The sequence below is a fragment of the Malus domestica genome, chromosome 05, assembly GCF_042453785.1.
Source record: "Malus domestica chromosome 05, GDT2T_hap1".
Lineage (NCBI taxonomy): Eukaryota > Viridiplantae > Streptophyta > Magnoliopsida > Rosales > Rosaceae > Malus > Malus domestica.
This window is the reverse complement of record NC_091665.1, coordinates 11,059,874-11,076,438: the sequence shown is the minus strand read 5'-3', so window position 1 is coordinate 11,076,438 and position 16,565 is coordinate 11,059,874. Positions and strand designations below refer to the sequence as shown.

General features: G+C 40.4%; 2 protein-coding genes across 2 annotated transcripts; both read right to left on the bottom strand.

Annotated features, from left to right (window-relative positions):
- Positions 1–1,679: 1,679 nt before the first annotated feature.
- LOC139196053 (uncharacterized) lies at positions 1,680–2,255 on the bottom strand. Its single transcript, XM_070821717.1, has 2 exons — positions 2,052–2,255; positions 1,680–1,907 (listed from the first exon to the last, which is right to left on the bottom strand). Exons 1-2 carry the CDS (start codon positions 2,253–2,255, stop codon positions 1,680–1,682), a joined length of 432 nt encoding a protein of 143 aa, XP_070677818.1.
- A 13,438-nt stretch (positions 2,256–15,693) lies between these two features.
- Positions 15,694–16,353, bottom strand: LOC139196052 (secreted RxLR effector protein 161-like). Its single transcript, XM_070821716.1, has one exon. It carries the CDS (start codon positions 16,351–16,353, stop codon positions 15,694–15,696), a length of 660 nt encoding a protein of 219 aa, XP_070677817.1.
- Positions 16,354–16,565: the final 212 nt, after the last annotated feature.

Genomic DNA, 16,565 nt, shown 5'->3' with positions numbered 1-16,565 from the left:
AGGATTTTATGGACGACTAACGGTCCTTCCCAATTCGGCGACCATTTGCCGAACCTGGGGTCTTTAATTCCTACGGGTAGCACAGTTTGCCAAACTAACTCTCTCTTGCCGAACTATTTTTGTTTGACTCTTTGATTATAAGCTCGCTCGACAATTTTCTTTTGTGCCACTAGAAGATTGTAAGCGTCACGCCGATCTTCTTCCAAATCTTCTAACTCTTGTAACATGGCGTGGTTGTATTCGACGTTGGACAAACTACTCTGCTCGATCACGAGTAAAGAATTTACACTTAGCTCGACCGGTAACATCGCGTCATGTCCATAAGTTAATGCATATGGGGTGGTCCCCGTTGCCGACCGAGGTGAAGTCCGGTATGCCCATAAGGCTTCATTTAATTTTAAATGCCACATGCCAGGTCTTTCTTTTATCATTTTCTCGAGAATGCCGATCAAAACCTTATTACTTGCTTCGGCTTGTCCATTCGCTTGTGGATAGTATGGTGTGGACTGCTCAAGCCAAATTTTTAAGCTTGCCGTATACTCTTTGAACCTTTCGGCTGTGAAGATTGTGCCATTATCTGGTCACAATATGTTCTTCCACAAAATCGAAAACCTCCTTGGATGTTAATTCGGCGTATGATTTTGCTTCGACCCATCTTGTGAAATAATCAGTTGCCACGAGTATCCATGTATGTTTCGCTGCTCCAGAAGATGGCGTAATTTTGCCGATCACGTCTATTGCCCATCTCGTGAATGGCCAAGGTTTGGTGACCGAATGAAGTAATTTGGCCAGGGCTCTTTAGACGGGTCCATGGATTTGACACTAGAGGCATCTTTGTGCATACTCAATACAATCTTTCAGTATGCTTGGCCAGAAATAACCGTGCCGGCGAAGTAGCCAACACATCTTGCGTCCTGATTGGTGGGCTCTGCAAATTCCTTCATGTACCTCTGTGATTGCTTGGGCGGCTCCGCAAATTCCTTCATGTACCTCTGTGATTGCTTCGCCCTTTCGATACAACTCATTCTGGTACGAGATGTAGTTTTTGGCTTGGACTCTTGTCTTTCGGTCGTGTTTGTCTATGGGATTATCAAGGTATTGCATAATTGGCCTTCTCCAGTCGTTTGGTAACGTCTCGACCTCGTAAACATCTATAGGAACCTCCCGTTCCAACAACAAAGGTAAGGACATTACTCGTGTATGGATGACTTGGTGGCGCTGGAGGACTTGTTGATTAACCAAAGCTGGATACGATTGCCGTAAAATGGGTATCATTCAGCCAAACTCGCCGCCAAGAGTTGTGCTCCTGAGGCTATTTGAGCGAGTTCGTTTGCGACGGTGTTTCGAACATGGGAAATATGATTGAACGTGATACCGTTGAATGACTCGGCCAAGTAACTGGCAACCATGTGATAGGGCGCCAGAGTGCAACTCATGCACCAAAAAATGCCATTGAGTTGGTTAATTACAAGTTCTGAATCACCGAAGACGAGGACACGAGCGGCGTGCAAATCATGAAGCACGCTGAGGCCGATAACAAGGGCTTCGTATTCGGCCTGATTGTTGGTACAATCGAAATCCAACTTGAGGGAAAAGAACCAACGGTGTTGGTGTGGAGACTGAAGTACGATCCCTACGCCGGTCGATGTCGCCGTACTAGAACCATCAAAATACATCGTCTAATAATTGTCATGTGCTCCCACCATTCCAATTTCAACGTCGTTGCCCCCGAATCCATATGGAGAGGGGTGTTGGGCTAAGAAATCAACAAGTGTTTGTCCTTTGACGGCTTTTTGTGGGACGTACTGCAGACTAAACTCAGATAGCGCCAGTGTCCATTTCCCGATTCGACCTTTGACTATTGGCCGAGTAAGCATATATTGAATGACATCCGTCTGAGTGATGACCTGAGTAACGGATGAGAGCATATAGTGCCGGAGTTTTGATGCGGCGAAGAACAAAGCCAAGCAAAGCTTCTCGACGGGTGAATAGTTGATCTATGGAGTATTGAGGTTTCGGCTGAGATAGAAAATAGCTTGTTCTCGCCCAACATCGGTATCATGCACGAGGAGGCAACCGATGGACTCGTCGGCTGCTGAAATGTAAAGCTTAAGGGGTTTATCACGTCGAGGCGGTATGAGGACGGGCGGAGTTACAAGAGCAACCTTGATTTGGGTGAAAGTCGCGCGATGTTCTTCACGCCACTCAAATTTATCTGAGTCCTTAAGTTTCAAAAGTGTAGAGAATGTCGTCATTTTGCCAACGGAGTTAGCTATGAAGCGGCGAAGAAAATTTATTTCCTCGAGCAAGGACTGGAGTTGTTTTTTGGTCGTCAGGGGTGGGGCGTCAATAATCGCACGAGCTTTGTTCTCGTCTATCTCGATGCCACGATGGTGGACAAGAAAACCTAAGAAATTACCGGCCGACACACCAAATGAGTATTTGGTCGGGTTCATCTTAAGGTTATGTCGACGCATGCGAATGAAAGCTTGCCGAAGATCATCAATATACGTTCGACGACTTTTTGATTTGACCACGACGTCATCAATATACACTTCTATGGTTGTGCCGATCAGGTCATGAAAAATAGTGTTCATCGCACGTTGATATGTGGCACCAGCGTTTTTGAGACCGAATGGCATGACTACCCACTCGTAGGTTCCAAGTGCCCATAGGCAGCGGAAAGCAGTTTTATGAATGACAACATGTCATGATTAACCGCGGCTTCGATTAGCAAATCTGAAATTGGCATGGGATATGCATCATTGGGTGTTAACAGATTCAAATTTTGAAAATCAATGCAAATGCGTAAAGCCCCATTTTTCTTTAGTACTGGTACGATATTCGCCAACCATTCGACATATCGAGCAATTCAGATAAATCCGGCATTTAAAAGTCGAACAATTTCATCTTTAATGTCGAGCTGTACTTCGGTCGAGAACCGTCGGGGAGGTTGTCGAAAAGGCTTGCATCCAGGTTTGATATGTAATTCATGCTCGACAAGGGTTCGGTCAAGGCCAGGCATCTCATGATAGCTTCATGCAAAACAGTCTTTAAACTCGTGAAGTAATTGACAGAGTTCAACTTTCATGGTATGGGGTAATAATGCGCTAATAAACAACCGCCGAGGATCGTCGGCTGTTCCAACATTTATTTCCTCTAGAGGGTCCTTAACTTGGGGTCGACTGTCTTCGAGTTCGGCCGGTGCGGCCTGAACTTTATCCATCGACAATACCGGGCTGTTATCTTCCTCGGCCAAAAATTTGATTAAGTTGATGCCCAAATGTGGATGCTTGGAAATAGCATACCAATAGGCCAGCAGGCGTTTCATCGTGGATGAAATTGCGGCCTGTCGCCTCACACTTTTGATGTCAGTCATCAATGGTAGGGAGCAAATTGGCCAAACCGAGTCTCACCGAATCCTGGTGGACAGTCTCGGCGCCTACCTCGATGGCTTTCTAGACTGAGATCTGAGTCGGCCGTCTATCTTCATTGAAACCCTGTAGGGTAATATAGCCGACATGATCATCATAATAGCGGGCCTGAATCATGTTGGTTTCAAACGGCTGAATATCGGCTGGGTAGACCACGACCGATTTACCATAAAAAAAATGAGGACTTGGTACAGAGAAGAAGGAATGCAATTTGTTTGATGAATCCAATCCCTACCGAGTAAAACATTATATTCGGCCTTGTAGTCGACGATAAAAAATGCGGTCATGTGATTGCGACCTGCAATGTTGACCTCTAGAGGGAGTACTCATTTGGTTTGAGACTTGTCACCGACAAAGCTGCTTATGGTTATTCCTGAAGGAATGAGTTCGTCGTTGGATCGTCGTAGTGCTTTCATGACGGATACAGGCATGATGTTGACCGTTGCTCCGCAATCGACGAAAATTTTGGAGATTGGGTAGCCTTCAATATGGGCCGTGACATACAACGGTTTTAAATGCTGAAGATTAGTCAAGGAAGAGCGAGGAAATAAGATGCCTAAGGCTATTTTAAGTTTATCGTGGCCATTTGCTGACTCATCTTCAGTGGTAGTGACGAAATCAACTTGTGATGCTTCATCGGTGACCACAACGCCATCCAAGGAGCTTGGTTGGTGTGTAGTCAACTGGAATTCAGCAGGTAGAACATGGACCATGCTGATTTCCATATTTTCGAGGACTGAATGACCCATTGGATCTTGATCGTCATCTTCCGGGTTGGTGAGGACTATAGCATCGTGTGTTAGAGTATTCTCGGCTTGATTACTATGTGTCTCAACATGCTCTGGCACTTGTGCCACATAATCCTTTTGACCGTCGTCATCGGTCTTACATGCATCTAATGTCTGATTTTGCTCTTGCCGCATCTTACGAGCTCGTTCCTCATAAGCGATCTGGGCATCCCTTGTATCCAGGTAGGCGTCCAAACGTGCCACCCGATCTTTCTCATAAGCCGTTAAACCGAATAGGGATACGGCCGAAAAGACTTCGAAGTGATACCAAAGATGTTGAAGGTCTTCGAGAGAAAAAAAGAGTTCGGCTGTGTCAATGTCTGTGTATGGGTTGACCTCGAAGCTGAAAACCCTAGCCTCTCGAATGTGCTGGAATCTAGCTTTCATCGCTGGATCAGTGGTTTTTTGAATGATCTACTCGGCATCGGGGCAAGTTAATGCCAGGTCAAGAGCTTCTTGGCATGCCTTGGGCAAACCATACAAATTGTTGGCCAAATATTTCTTGTGAAACTCTTTCATGTACTCCAAAGATTCACCGAGGAATAGAGGGTGCAAATTCCGCCGAACTCTGATTAGCGGTTCTTTCAAAGGTAACGGGGACAATTGGCTTGCGGCTTCTTTCTGAAATTGCTCGAAGCGAGCCTTCATTTCTCCGGGCCAAATAAGGAGTTTGATACGCTTCTCGGACTCTCCAATAGTAGTTTCGAAGTCGCAATTGGTTTCCTTCTGCCCTTATAGCTCAACCATGATTGTTGGGGTGTGCCGGTCATCTCCGCTTCCTGTCGTCTCTTTCGGTTGCCATTTAGTGGCCGAAACGGGTTGGGCCGTTTACCGTCGAGCCAAGCAATCGATACGTTGACGTCGACGTTTCTGAGATTAGGAAAGTGCGGTATACATGCCAGTGGGAGAATTGTAGCTGTACCAACGTTGGTCACGTGGTTCAGGCAGCATGAAGGTTTTTTGATTTGCTGATGAGCTTGAGCTACCGGAATTATCGAATAATAATCTTCGTTATAAAACGGTACGTCAAAATCAAGGCGCCGTCTAACCGAAGTATGGCCATCCGTCTGTTTCTTAGGGTCGAGTCTCTCGAACACATTCTGGCGCTGGCCTTCACTAGGTTTCTTGGAAGATGTTGCCGTGATCGCCGATTGTTGTCATGACGTCGGTGTCTGCGTCTGAGGCAGTTTCTCCTTGGGCTCGGCTAATACAACGCGTGCCTTACAATTGCTGCACAAGACTAACGGCCCGCCATTTTCTTCTTCGCTGGAGTCTGACATGGATTGAACTATGGCTGGTCTTGAGAGCTCGGTAGGTGGCACATTGGAAAATAGATCAATCTTGAGTCGAGGCTGGGAACCTTTCGTTAGGATGTGTTGTACTGGGGCAAATTCGATCGTCTCTTTCCCTTTACTTTTGGGCAAACGGGCGTCTACCATGCCAACTGTTGCCGAAGGGAATGGATCCGTATCAACCGTCATGCGTTTTTCAGGAAACTTTAACTTGCCTTTGTCAATCTAGCTCTAGATATCATCACGAAATATGACACAATTGTTTTTGGCATGCTTTGTCGAGTTATGATATTTGTAATATGTCTTTCCTTTAAGCTCTTCGGCCTTGGGAATGTTATGCCCTGGCCGAAGTCTGATGATCTTTGCTGATAGCAATTGATCAAAAATTGCTTCGTCCTTTGTAATATCAAAAGTGTAGACTTTCGATGTTTTCGCTGTTTCTTCCGTGGCCGAGCGAGTTTTGGCTTCCTTGGAATTAATTTGAGTCAATGCCTTGCAAATGTATGGTTTATCTATTACTATCTCGGTCGCGTCCACGCTGACGTATTGAGACTCTTTACCTTCGGTCGATGCATAACTGACCGTGGGGTTTTTGTAAATCGTCATTCGGGATGGGGATTTTGAGATCTTCTTTTCTAGGAGCAAATAATCATATTGCTCGACATGCTGGGCTAGTTCAAACATATCTCGAAAGTTTTCCCCCAAGAATTTCTTTTTGTATTCCACGTCGAGGCTATTCGGAGCAAGTCTAACAAATTCGACTTCGGGTAGAGGCACTCAACACCAATTCCTGGCTGATTTAAATCTGGTAAGATAATCCATTGGTGACTCATCAGATGCTTGAGCCATCCTTGCTAATGAAGAAACTGACATTTCCATCCCTAGCCAATAAAACTGCTCGTGAAATTTCTCGATCAACTCCTCCCAACTTTGGATAGAATTAGGTGGGAGGTTGATATACCAGGCAAATGCTGAGCCGGTCAACAAAAAGTTGAACAGCCGTAGCTTATGAAAGTCATTATTAACATCTCCGCATTGCGCGGTGAAACAAGCCACATGTTCTAACGAAGATAAGGACGATTTCCCAGCGAAAAGGCTAAAATCTGGAATTTTGAAACCTTTAGGATATTCGAACGTTTCCACATAAGCTGGATACGTTGGGAACTTTGGCCCCTTTTTCATGGTCGAATCGATCATCCGTTGGACCTCGGTCATATCAACGGGTGTTGCTTCCACTCTCTGGTCGGATCCGTCTGACCTACTACTCGATCCTCATCTTTTTTCTAAGTCAATTGGTTTGAGCCGAGCAGGGATTGGCTCGGCCTATACTATTGGTAACAGATTATTTCTTGGTGGCAATTGCTGGGAAAAATCGAAGGACCTGTCGTCGTCGACCTTACTAACCAGTATTTCGAGCAATCTGGTTTGTGTCTCACTAGTACTGCGTATCACGTAGTGCAGTTTATCGATTCCTCAACTAAATGTATGTTCAACCGCCCGAGACTGTTCGTCAAGTCGTCTTCGAAGAAACGATCTTGTTGGTGGATCAGAGCCTTCACCGCCATCCTCATCACAGTCATCCACTATCCTTTCATTGAGAATGCAGGTGTTTTTGTTATGGATTTCTAGACTGCGAAGCTGACCGCTGAGACTAACTTCCCTTTCTCGATGAGTCACGCTTGTGGACTCAGGTGTCACGGCGCTAAGGGGATTCTGCACTTGTGCTACATTTTGTCCTATGTTCTGAATTGGCAAATCGGTTGTTGATTTTCCCATAGTTGTTTTCTTTTTAATCGATCGTCTTTCAATTGGCATGAACTTCATAGTTTTAGCATTGGGTCCCATTAGGCGTGCCAAAATGTTGACCCTAAAAACTACCAAGCCTACGTGGCGCGCATGCCGAGTAATCTATGAGCTAACTACGTCCTTCGGTTGGATGCAGGGCGTGCCAACTCGACGGCCGAGCTCGCCCGATGAGTAAAATGTGTTGATGTTGCGTCGGGTGCGCGACTGACTTCTGCGTCTTGCGATTGCAACCGAGGAAGGAACACGTCTCGACCTTTTGGGTTCTCGAACCTGAAGACAAGGCTACTATTCTTACGAAGTTCACAAATCGTCGTCGTCGGATTCGGTCACAGTGATAGTATTAGTCAAAGTAAACTCACGCCGAATCGACACCAAAGTGTAAGGGCACAAATACTCAAAGCGGATATAAGTCTTAACAGTAAACGTGGTTCGACCGTCAGAATGCCGAACTCTAAATCCCACTTGTGAGTATCCAATCATAAAATAACTCGGCGTGCAATGTGCCGAGCCCAGTAAACTGTAACACCTCACTTTGCCGAGAAAGCTGATGAGATGACCTCGACTAACAAGGATTTAAAAATCCTTCTCGACTGAGACTTGTATAGATAACCAGTCGCCCTCGACGCAGTGCTGTTTATGCCAACTGAAGATGCTGCGAGATCGGCTGATTCTACGGCGACAGTGCTGTTTATGCCAACTGAAGATATCACAGGTAGCCTTCACAGTGCTGTTTATCCAAACTGAAGGTGTGTCGGTGAAAAGAGAAAAGAAAAAATCTCAAGGTTGTTGAGAGAATTTGCGCAGGGCAGTTGTGTGTTGAATTGGAGGGGGCTTTGAATGATGCACATCCTTCTCTATTTATAGCAGCAGGTCCTCTTTGGATCGAATTAAAACCCTACTCGGATTAGGACTTCTTCTTCTTATCAAACACTATCTCGACCAGTCCTATTTTCATTATGACTTTGAACCTAATCCATTATCAAGCCGCATTCACTTCCGGGTTATCAATATCTTTATCTTGCTGAAACTCCTTATTGTAACAGGATTCAATTACCCTTCGCAGCAAGACTTGGTCGACCCAGGCTAGGAAGCCCATGAACTAGATGATCCATGATAACCTTTTCGTAAGACCTTCTGGGCCAAGAATAAAACTCGGTCCAAACCAACATTTTGGGCCCAAACAGTATCAAATAAATCAACAACCTCTGTACATATCAGCCTAAAAATATAGATATTTTGAAAGGAAAAATTCCCTTTCATCTATTACTATATGATAGGAGCATATTTATTCCACTTAGTTGGCTTGTTCTTGTGCATATATGTCGTGTTTCCTTAGTTATTTTAATGTTTAAAGTCATTTTCGTGTGTTTTCAGATTTTAAGGACAAAGTAGGCAAGAAGATGCATTTTGGAGCATTTTGGAGCAAAATGGAGCTTGTAATGCATGTCACATATTTGGAACCAAGGTTTGGACGAAATTGAAGACTTAAAGAGGCTAAGAATGTGAAGAATTAGTGTACAAAGGATCAAGAACTCAGCCACAAAAGGACACACATCCTTGCCGTGCAATCCACATAGCATTCCCTTTGGATTCCCATGCATGCTTAATCATCCTTGTCCCCTAAAATATTTCTGATTTCATGCCTCAATACACTCAATTATCACACTCAATTGCTGCATACCTCTTGTTCCCTTCACCCATCAGATTTCACACAACTTTCACAACCATTCCATGCACCAATTGATGCTCCATCATCCACATTTGGGATCCAATGCCGTGTGCAATGCATGTTGCTGCACCTTTGACTAATTTCTGAAACATTTCACCTCCCCTTTTCATTTCCATGCAATGAACACAATCATTCATGCTCCCTAGCTGAAATACCACTCAATTTTACCCTCCATACTTTGCATCATTGCTCCATTTTCATCCTTGGACCATTGCACACCACAAATTCACCCTCATTGCTGTGCATTTCCCCCACTGCCTAATCTGATTCTCTAGGGTTTTTGGGGCCTATATATACATGTTTACAAACCTTGGCAAAGGGTTCAACCTCCCATATTCATCATTCATGCAGAAAATTCGTCCATACTCACCCTAGGCAGCAAAACACCCCAAAAACACCATTCTAGTGCCCAGAAAACATAACAGCCACTCCACCTTATTCCACCCTCTTTGCCGAGCTCTCTACCATCCTTCAACCATCAAACACTCCTCCATACTCACCCTAAACCTCTTCATACCATTCCCCATCCATTCTACACCATAAAACTACCCAAAACATCTTCACAACCCAATCTGCCGCAAGCAAGGAAGGGGACAGATTCACTACGATTGTTTGGCTATTCATTCTGAGTTGTTGAACGATTTTAGGTGTTTTCTATCTTATATTTCAATGTCTAATTCATGTAATCTTTGTTTTGCTTTAAGTATGATTGGCTAAATTCGTTTTGGCTAAGGGTGGATTCAAAACCATGATTATATATGTGAAATAAGTTGATTACTCTCGGTTATCGTTGCATGAGTCGTGAATACAATTTGCTTAACTGTTGGATTTAGAACTTATTCTTGTATGTTGGTTGAGAGTGCACGCTTAATTTGCATACTTGAATTTGATGCTAGGATATAAGTTTGTTTCACCTAATCGTTATGAATTTATATTCGTAAGTAGTAAAGGTCGCTAGTCACGATCGTGTTAAGTAGATTCTTGGCAAGAGTATCATGCTTTTCATAGTTACGAATGCCTTGTCGATGCTTATGATTTCCAAAGAACGTAATGATTCTAACCAGTATCTTTATCATGCTGTTCATATAAAGAACTTGTTAGGAATAATTTGTTTGCGATGCATATTCATCCAATTCAATGATTTTAGGGAAATCTGAAGGTTAATTTAAGCGGATCTAATTAACTTGGAGTGTCGAGGTTCATAACTTGTTAAATTGATAACTGGAAATCGATTTAGGTTGCATATATTTCATGTGTGGAGAAGAACCCCTTAGCCATTCCATCATCCATTGATTCTTCATAACTTTGTATTACAATATGTTTCTCTTACAATCTGCCATTTAAGTTTATTTTCGTCCAAATCAAATCCCCAATTATTTGGAAATCCTAGATTAGTTGGAAAGTGTGTTGGTTTATGTTTTTAAGTGTTTTGGTACAAGTTAAAACCCAAATTCGTCCAATTTGATGCCTTGTGTTCAAAACTGCCCAGAAAGTGTTTTTAAGGCAGTTTTGAGTCTTTTGATTGCTGTTTTGAGTTTTTGGTTTGTTTTAGTATTTTAAACGTGAGTTTTGCATTCTTTGAGTCTAATCTAGTGCTTTAAACTTTGTTTTTACATTTCTAAGTCAGTTTTCAAGTGTTTAGCAATCCCTCCTAATCCCCGGTCTAGAACGATCCCTACTTACATACTTTGCTACAATTGATAAAAAAAGGGTTTAATTTTGTGTGTTAACTTATTTCTCACATCACTATACATACAATAGGAGAAAACTCTATTAATTTTAACACATTGGTATTGTCATGAATTTGTAATATTTCAATGAAATAAATGAGATGTTGTCTAAGGACTACATAGCTAGTGCCACTACTGGAAAAAATAAATTGCGAGACGAACAAGAACCGTCTCCTAAAACCAACAGTCATCGCTTGAAAATTTACCCGACGGAAGTTCGTAGGTCAAAATTTGTCGTGTCTACACTATCATAAATATATTTTCCCAACGGCAACACGATTCCATTGGTTAACTTATATTTACCCGACGACAATTGCGACGACAATCTGGTGGGCAAACTTGCATTAACTGTTCTTTACCCGACGGAATGAAGTTTAATCGATGAAATTTTGGCAGTCTTGTCAACACTGGTTTTAAATTTCAACAGTTTAAAGCGATGAAGGCTGTTGTCAATTAGGTAACACAAAATTATTAATTAATGCTCTGCGTCCAATTTCATCGGTTTAGTTTAAGTAAACTGACGGAATGATTCGTCCGGCAAAAGTAATAAAATTAAAAAAAAAAAATTAACAAATTAATTAATCAAACATTATTAATGTTTGATTAATTAAATATTTTTTTTAAATTAACTTATTTAATATTAAAATAGTAAATACAATTATTTAATTAAAGTAATTGTCCTTCGCAAATAAAAAAATCTATAAAAAAAAAACAAGTAACTCTCCTTTGAAAAATACCAACAAAAAAAAAATATTAAAAATAGTCAAAAAATTCGCATAGCCACGTCCACTGCTCCCTCTTATTCTGAAATTCATTTGGCGGATTGTTCAGAGCTCGTTGATGACTTTCTTTATCAGCATAGTAGTTGCGTAGCTTGAACATCCACTCTTTGAACTGTGCCGTCCGCAGCCCATAAATATAGTCAAACGTTTGCGGTTCACCATAACCAATATCGAACTCGGTCTAAAATAGAAAGTAAAACAAACAAGCATTAGTTATAGAAAAAAATAAATTGCTAATTATATATATATATATATATATATATATATAAAATTAAATTTAATAAAAATATTATATGAAAAAATAAAACAATTACCGAGAGTTGTTCCTCGTGCTTCACATTGCGGGGGATATACTTCCATTTGTGGATAGTAATCGGGCACCGGGTACGAATGAGTGCACGTTTGAAGCGAGTCAACATAGCTCGAACTTGAGGACATGTTAGACGCCTACGTCGTTCGTCATAGTCAACTTTGACTCGTCCATTGACAAGAACAATGTGCCTAAACATCTATTTAAATAAATAAATTAGACTTTTCAAAACCACAATTTATAATATAAACAACAAATTAATTAAAATATAATAAAAATAAAATTACTATAACAAAACCCATCCCACTCCCCAACCCCGTCCCCCTCCCATTCCTCGTGACCCTTCCCACCCACCCCATCCCCCTCTCCACCCAACTCCTCCCCTTACCCGACACCCTCCCTTTTCCTGTGTCCCCTCACCTTCCCCGTCACCCTTCCCACCCACCCCCTCCTCCTATCCACCCAACTCCTCCCCTTCCCCGTGTCCTCTCCCATTCCTTGTCTCCCCTCCCTTTCCCATACCCATACCCATACATAAAACACCTCGATCCCAATAACACAAGTTACGAGGCTGTAATGTGCTGGCCGACACTAAATTGACCATATAACCCCATCTGAAGATGACGTCACAAGCCAACTTATTGACGAAGCCATAACAAGATATTTATGATGTGTAATAATTTGAACCAAAGATGTTCATTTAATAATAAACTCAAAGCTGCTACAAGAAAAATACTTATCATCCTCCCCACTTGGGGACACAAATTATCTCGGGTTTAACTGCGTTATTAGCACATCACATCAGAGTAGCTAAAAGTTTCACACATCAGTAAATACAACAAAGTGCAATGCTATGCATAATCAAAAGTCGATCATGCCAATATTATTACAACTAAGATAAAACTGTAGTAAAGGAGCCATCACCCGAAGTTCAGAGGATGAAAGCTTCACTACCAAGCCCACTCATCTCAACCAATGTTCTCTTTATTCTCGTTACGTCTTGAAGAGATTGATAAAACAAAACGTGAGTGGACCAGTTTTATTACAGTTATAAAATCATCATATAAACCTAATAACCCCTGTTTTGAAAACATATATAGCAAAAGCTATATAATAATACTACTGCAATAGTAAAATCTCATTCATTAATATCATCGAAAAACAATCAAGTCAAGTCCAGAAATCATACCTTTCGTCAATTAATCATGCTAGCATCAACTAACATAAATATAGCAGCAGGAAATATACTAGCATCAACTAGTTAATCTCAATACCGGTAATAATAATCAACCATCTAGTGTCTACTAAGACAAATATTACCTGCAAATAAATCTATTGCTGAAGATAACTATATGAAATATCACATGATGACCATTTAGTGAAATTAGATCACTGAGGATCCAAAGATATTATCAAATATCATCACAAGTCTCATTAGAGACTAAAATATTAATATGCATTCGCATATTAGGCATATATATATATATATATATATATATATATATATATATGAAGTACAAACGTTTTAGTTTTTCGAAAGGATCCACTCACAGATAAACAGAGCGTCCCTCACAAATAGGCTCCTTGTCTATATCCTTATGATCCTCTAACAATCATGTGATAATCATTATAAGCTAATATAAGTTTAAAACATCAACGCATGGAACATTGTCCAACTCTACCATTTAGGCTTTGAATTTGCACAAATGGAGGGCACCACGTGATTCAAAACAACGAAAAACCTGGGGTTAGGTCTCGGGTCTGTCACGCTTCGCCACGCACCGCCGTGCTCCGATCACACGCCACCACGTGCCGTCGCAGTGGTGTCATGTCGCCGCAGTGGTGTTGTGCCAGAAAACACGCGCCGCCATGGGCCACCGTTGCAGGTGAACACGTTGTCGTACTCGCCGCCACGGTTTGGCGAGTAGATGTCACATTCACCATCGTTGGTGCTACGTGCCGAAGCAGTGAGGATTTAAGATAGTTAACGGAAGATACCTTCGCTGTTGGATGATTTCGTTAGAGTTAACGGAATCCTAAGTTCTGCCATTAAACTTAACGTAGATCGTCGCGGGTAGCCGTCTGCCATCACCGGAGCCTTGCTGGAAACTGCAAAAGTTGCACAATATACATAAATATATATATATATATATAGATGTATATATATATATATCTATATATATATATATATATAGATGTATATATCTATATATATATATATATATAGATATATATATATATACATCTATATATATATATATATATAGATGTATATATATATATATATATAGATATATACATCTATATATATAGATGTATATAGATATATACATCTATATATATAGATGTATATATCTATATATATAGATATATATATCTATATATATCTATAGATATCTATAGATATATATAAATATCTATAGATATATCTATAGATATCTATAGATATCTATAGATATAGATATATACATTTATGTATATATATATCTATAGATATCTAGATATATCTATATATATCTACTATATATATCTATAGATATATATATATATATCTATAGATATCTATATATATATCTATATATATAGATATCTATAGATATCTATAGATATCTAGATATATCTATAGATATAGATATATACATTTATGTATATATATATCTATAGATATATCTAGATATATCTATAGATATCTATAGATATATATATATAACTCATATGAAACTCTTACTTGTTGAAGGTGCAGTAGCCATGCAGAGAATGCGTGATCAAGAGAACACCAATATCGGCACGTTTGCCTTGATCGAGAGAGAAAACACCAACTCTTCTGTAAACTCCTAGCTTTATGACAATGCTCTATGGGAAGCCTTAGTTGATGTGATCTAGGGTTAGCAGGGACCGGTGTTTATATACTAGCCAAAAGTCTTAGATTCCATCCATAAAGGAAAGCTAAAACTCTCCTATCTTGGCTCTCAAGTAAAATATCATAATCATATATTATGAAGGATTCAATAAAAAACCTACCTATAATGTAAGACACTCAATGTAGGATTGATATAAGGATATCAAATCGCATCTTAACTGATCTCCAACTTATACATTCCTATTACATATAGTAGACCATTTATGGTTGATTTATATTGAATAAATCCAACATTCTCCCACTTGGTCTACTTAATTGTAATGATCATGCTTCAAACATATGTCGGAGATCATTGTTTCTTTAATGGCCATATTACTGCGACCCAATCCCATCCTTAATTCAAATTTCTATCAAATGGACTTCTCAATGTAGGACTAAAAAGGTTGTAAAGATAATTCATCTCAGAACCTTCATAATCACACACATTGAGTAAACCATTCACATGAAAACCATCAAATTATGATCTAGAGATGCACTTTAACTCAAGAATTGTCTTATTTTATATCATCTCTAGTCCACTTTATCGTAACTTTCATAAGTCAGACCTTATGCTTTTAAATGGTCTATATGTTTACCAATGTAAACTTTTTACCATTCCAAAGCCACCTTATGCTTTTTTCTTTTAAGCAGTCCATATGTTTGCCAACACAAACCCTTTTGTCATTCCAAAATGACACGTTATGCTTTTCATGCATTCTTCATGTTTGCCAACGTAAACTTTCATTATTCCAAAACAGACTTATGCCTAAAAAGAATTAAATATGCATGCATCATGTGAACACAAATAATTAAAAAAATCTTTATTCAAACCCAACCTCGGAAACAAACCACACCTCAAACCTCAAGACTCAGTGAGTTTAGCTCACTAATTTACTGCAACTAAAACTAGTTTTCTACTCCCATTAACTCAACATATCTAAGTTCGAGATCAATCCCATGTTTTCTACGTGCTTCTTGAAAGACATGATTGGAAGTGGCTTGTTCAAGGGATCCGCAAGCATTGATTCAGTATGTATATAGCTAATCTTTATGAACCCTTGCTTAATCTTTTCCCTAACCAACTTATACTTGATATGCATGTGCTTAGTCCCAGAAGATCTCTTGTTGTTCTTGGAGTAGAAAATTGCAGCAGTACTGTCACAAAATATCTTCAACGGATTTGTGACAATATGGAGGACCCTCATACCCTCTATAAACTTTCCAATCCAAACCGCTTGAGAAGTTGCTTCGTAACAAGCCATATATTCAGCCATCATAGTAGAGGTAGCTACATTTTTATGTTTCATACTTTTCCACGAGATTGCTCCTCCTGCCATCATAAAAATGTAGCTAGAGGTAGATTTCAGTGAGTCTTGACATCCCGCAAAATCTGAATCATAGTAGCCAAGCAACTCGAGCTTATCACTTCTCCTGTATACCAGTTTATAGTCTTTGGTTTTCTGCAAATACCTGAGCACCTTCTTTGCTACAATCCAATAGGCATGTCCAGGGTTCGATTGATATCTCCCCAACAAGCTTAATGCAAAAGGAATGTCAGGTCTTGTGCATACTTGTGCATACATTAACTCCATACAACTGAAGCATACGACTTGTCATTCATCTCAAGTTTTTCAGCTTCAGTTTGAGGGCTCTGCAGCTTGCTCAGTTTATCTCTTTTAGTCACTGGCACATCACAACCACTGCAAGTTGACATATTGAACCTCTTGAGTATCTTGTCAATATATCCCTTCTGTGATATTCCAAGCAAACCTCTCTCTTTGTCACGAGTTATTTA

Bases quoted from the DNA above. Each gene is read 5' to 3' on its own strand.
- LOC139196052 (XM_070821716.1), bottom strand. From the start codon at position 16,353: ATGTATGCACAAGTATGCACAAGACCTGACATTCCTTTTGCATTAAGC.
- LOC139196053 (XM_070821717.1), bottom strand. From the start codon at position 2,255: ATGACGACATTCTCTACACTTTTGAAACTTAAGGACTCAGATAAATTT. The intron at 1,908-2,051 runs GTTGGGCGAGAA...TCCGTTACTCAG, and splicing joins TCCTCGTGCATGATACCGAT to GTCATCACTCAGACGGATGT.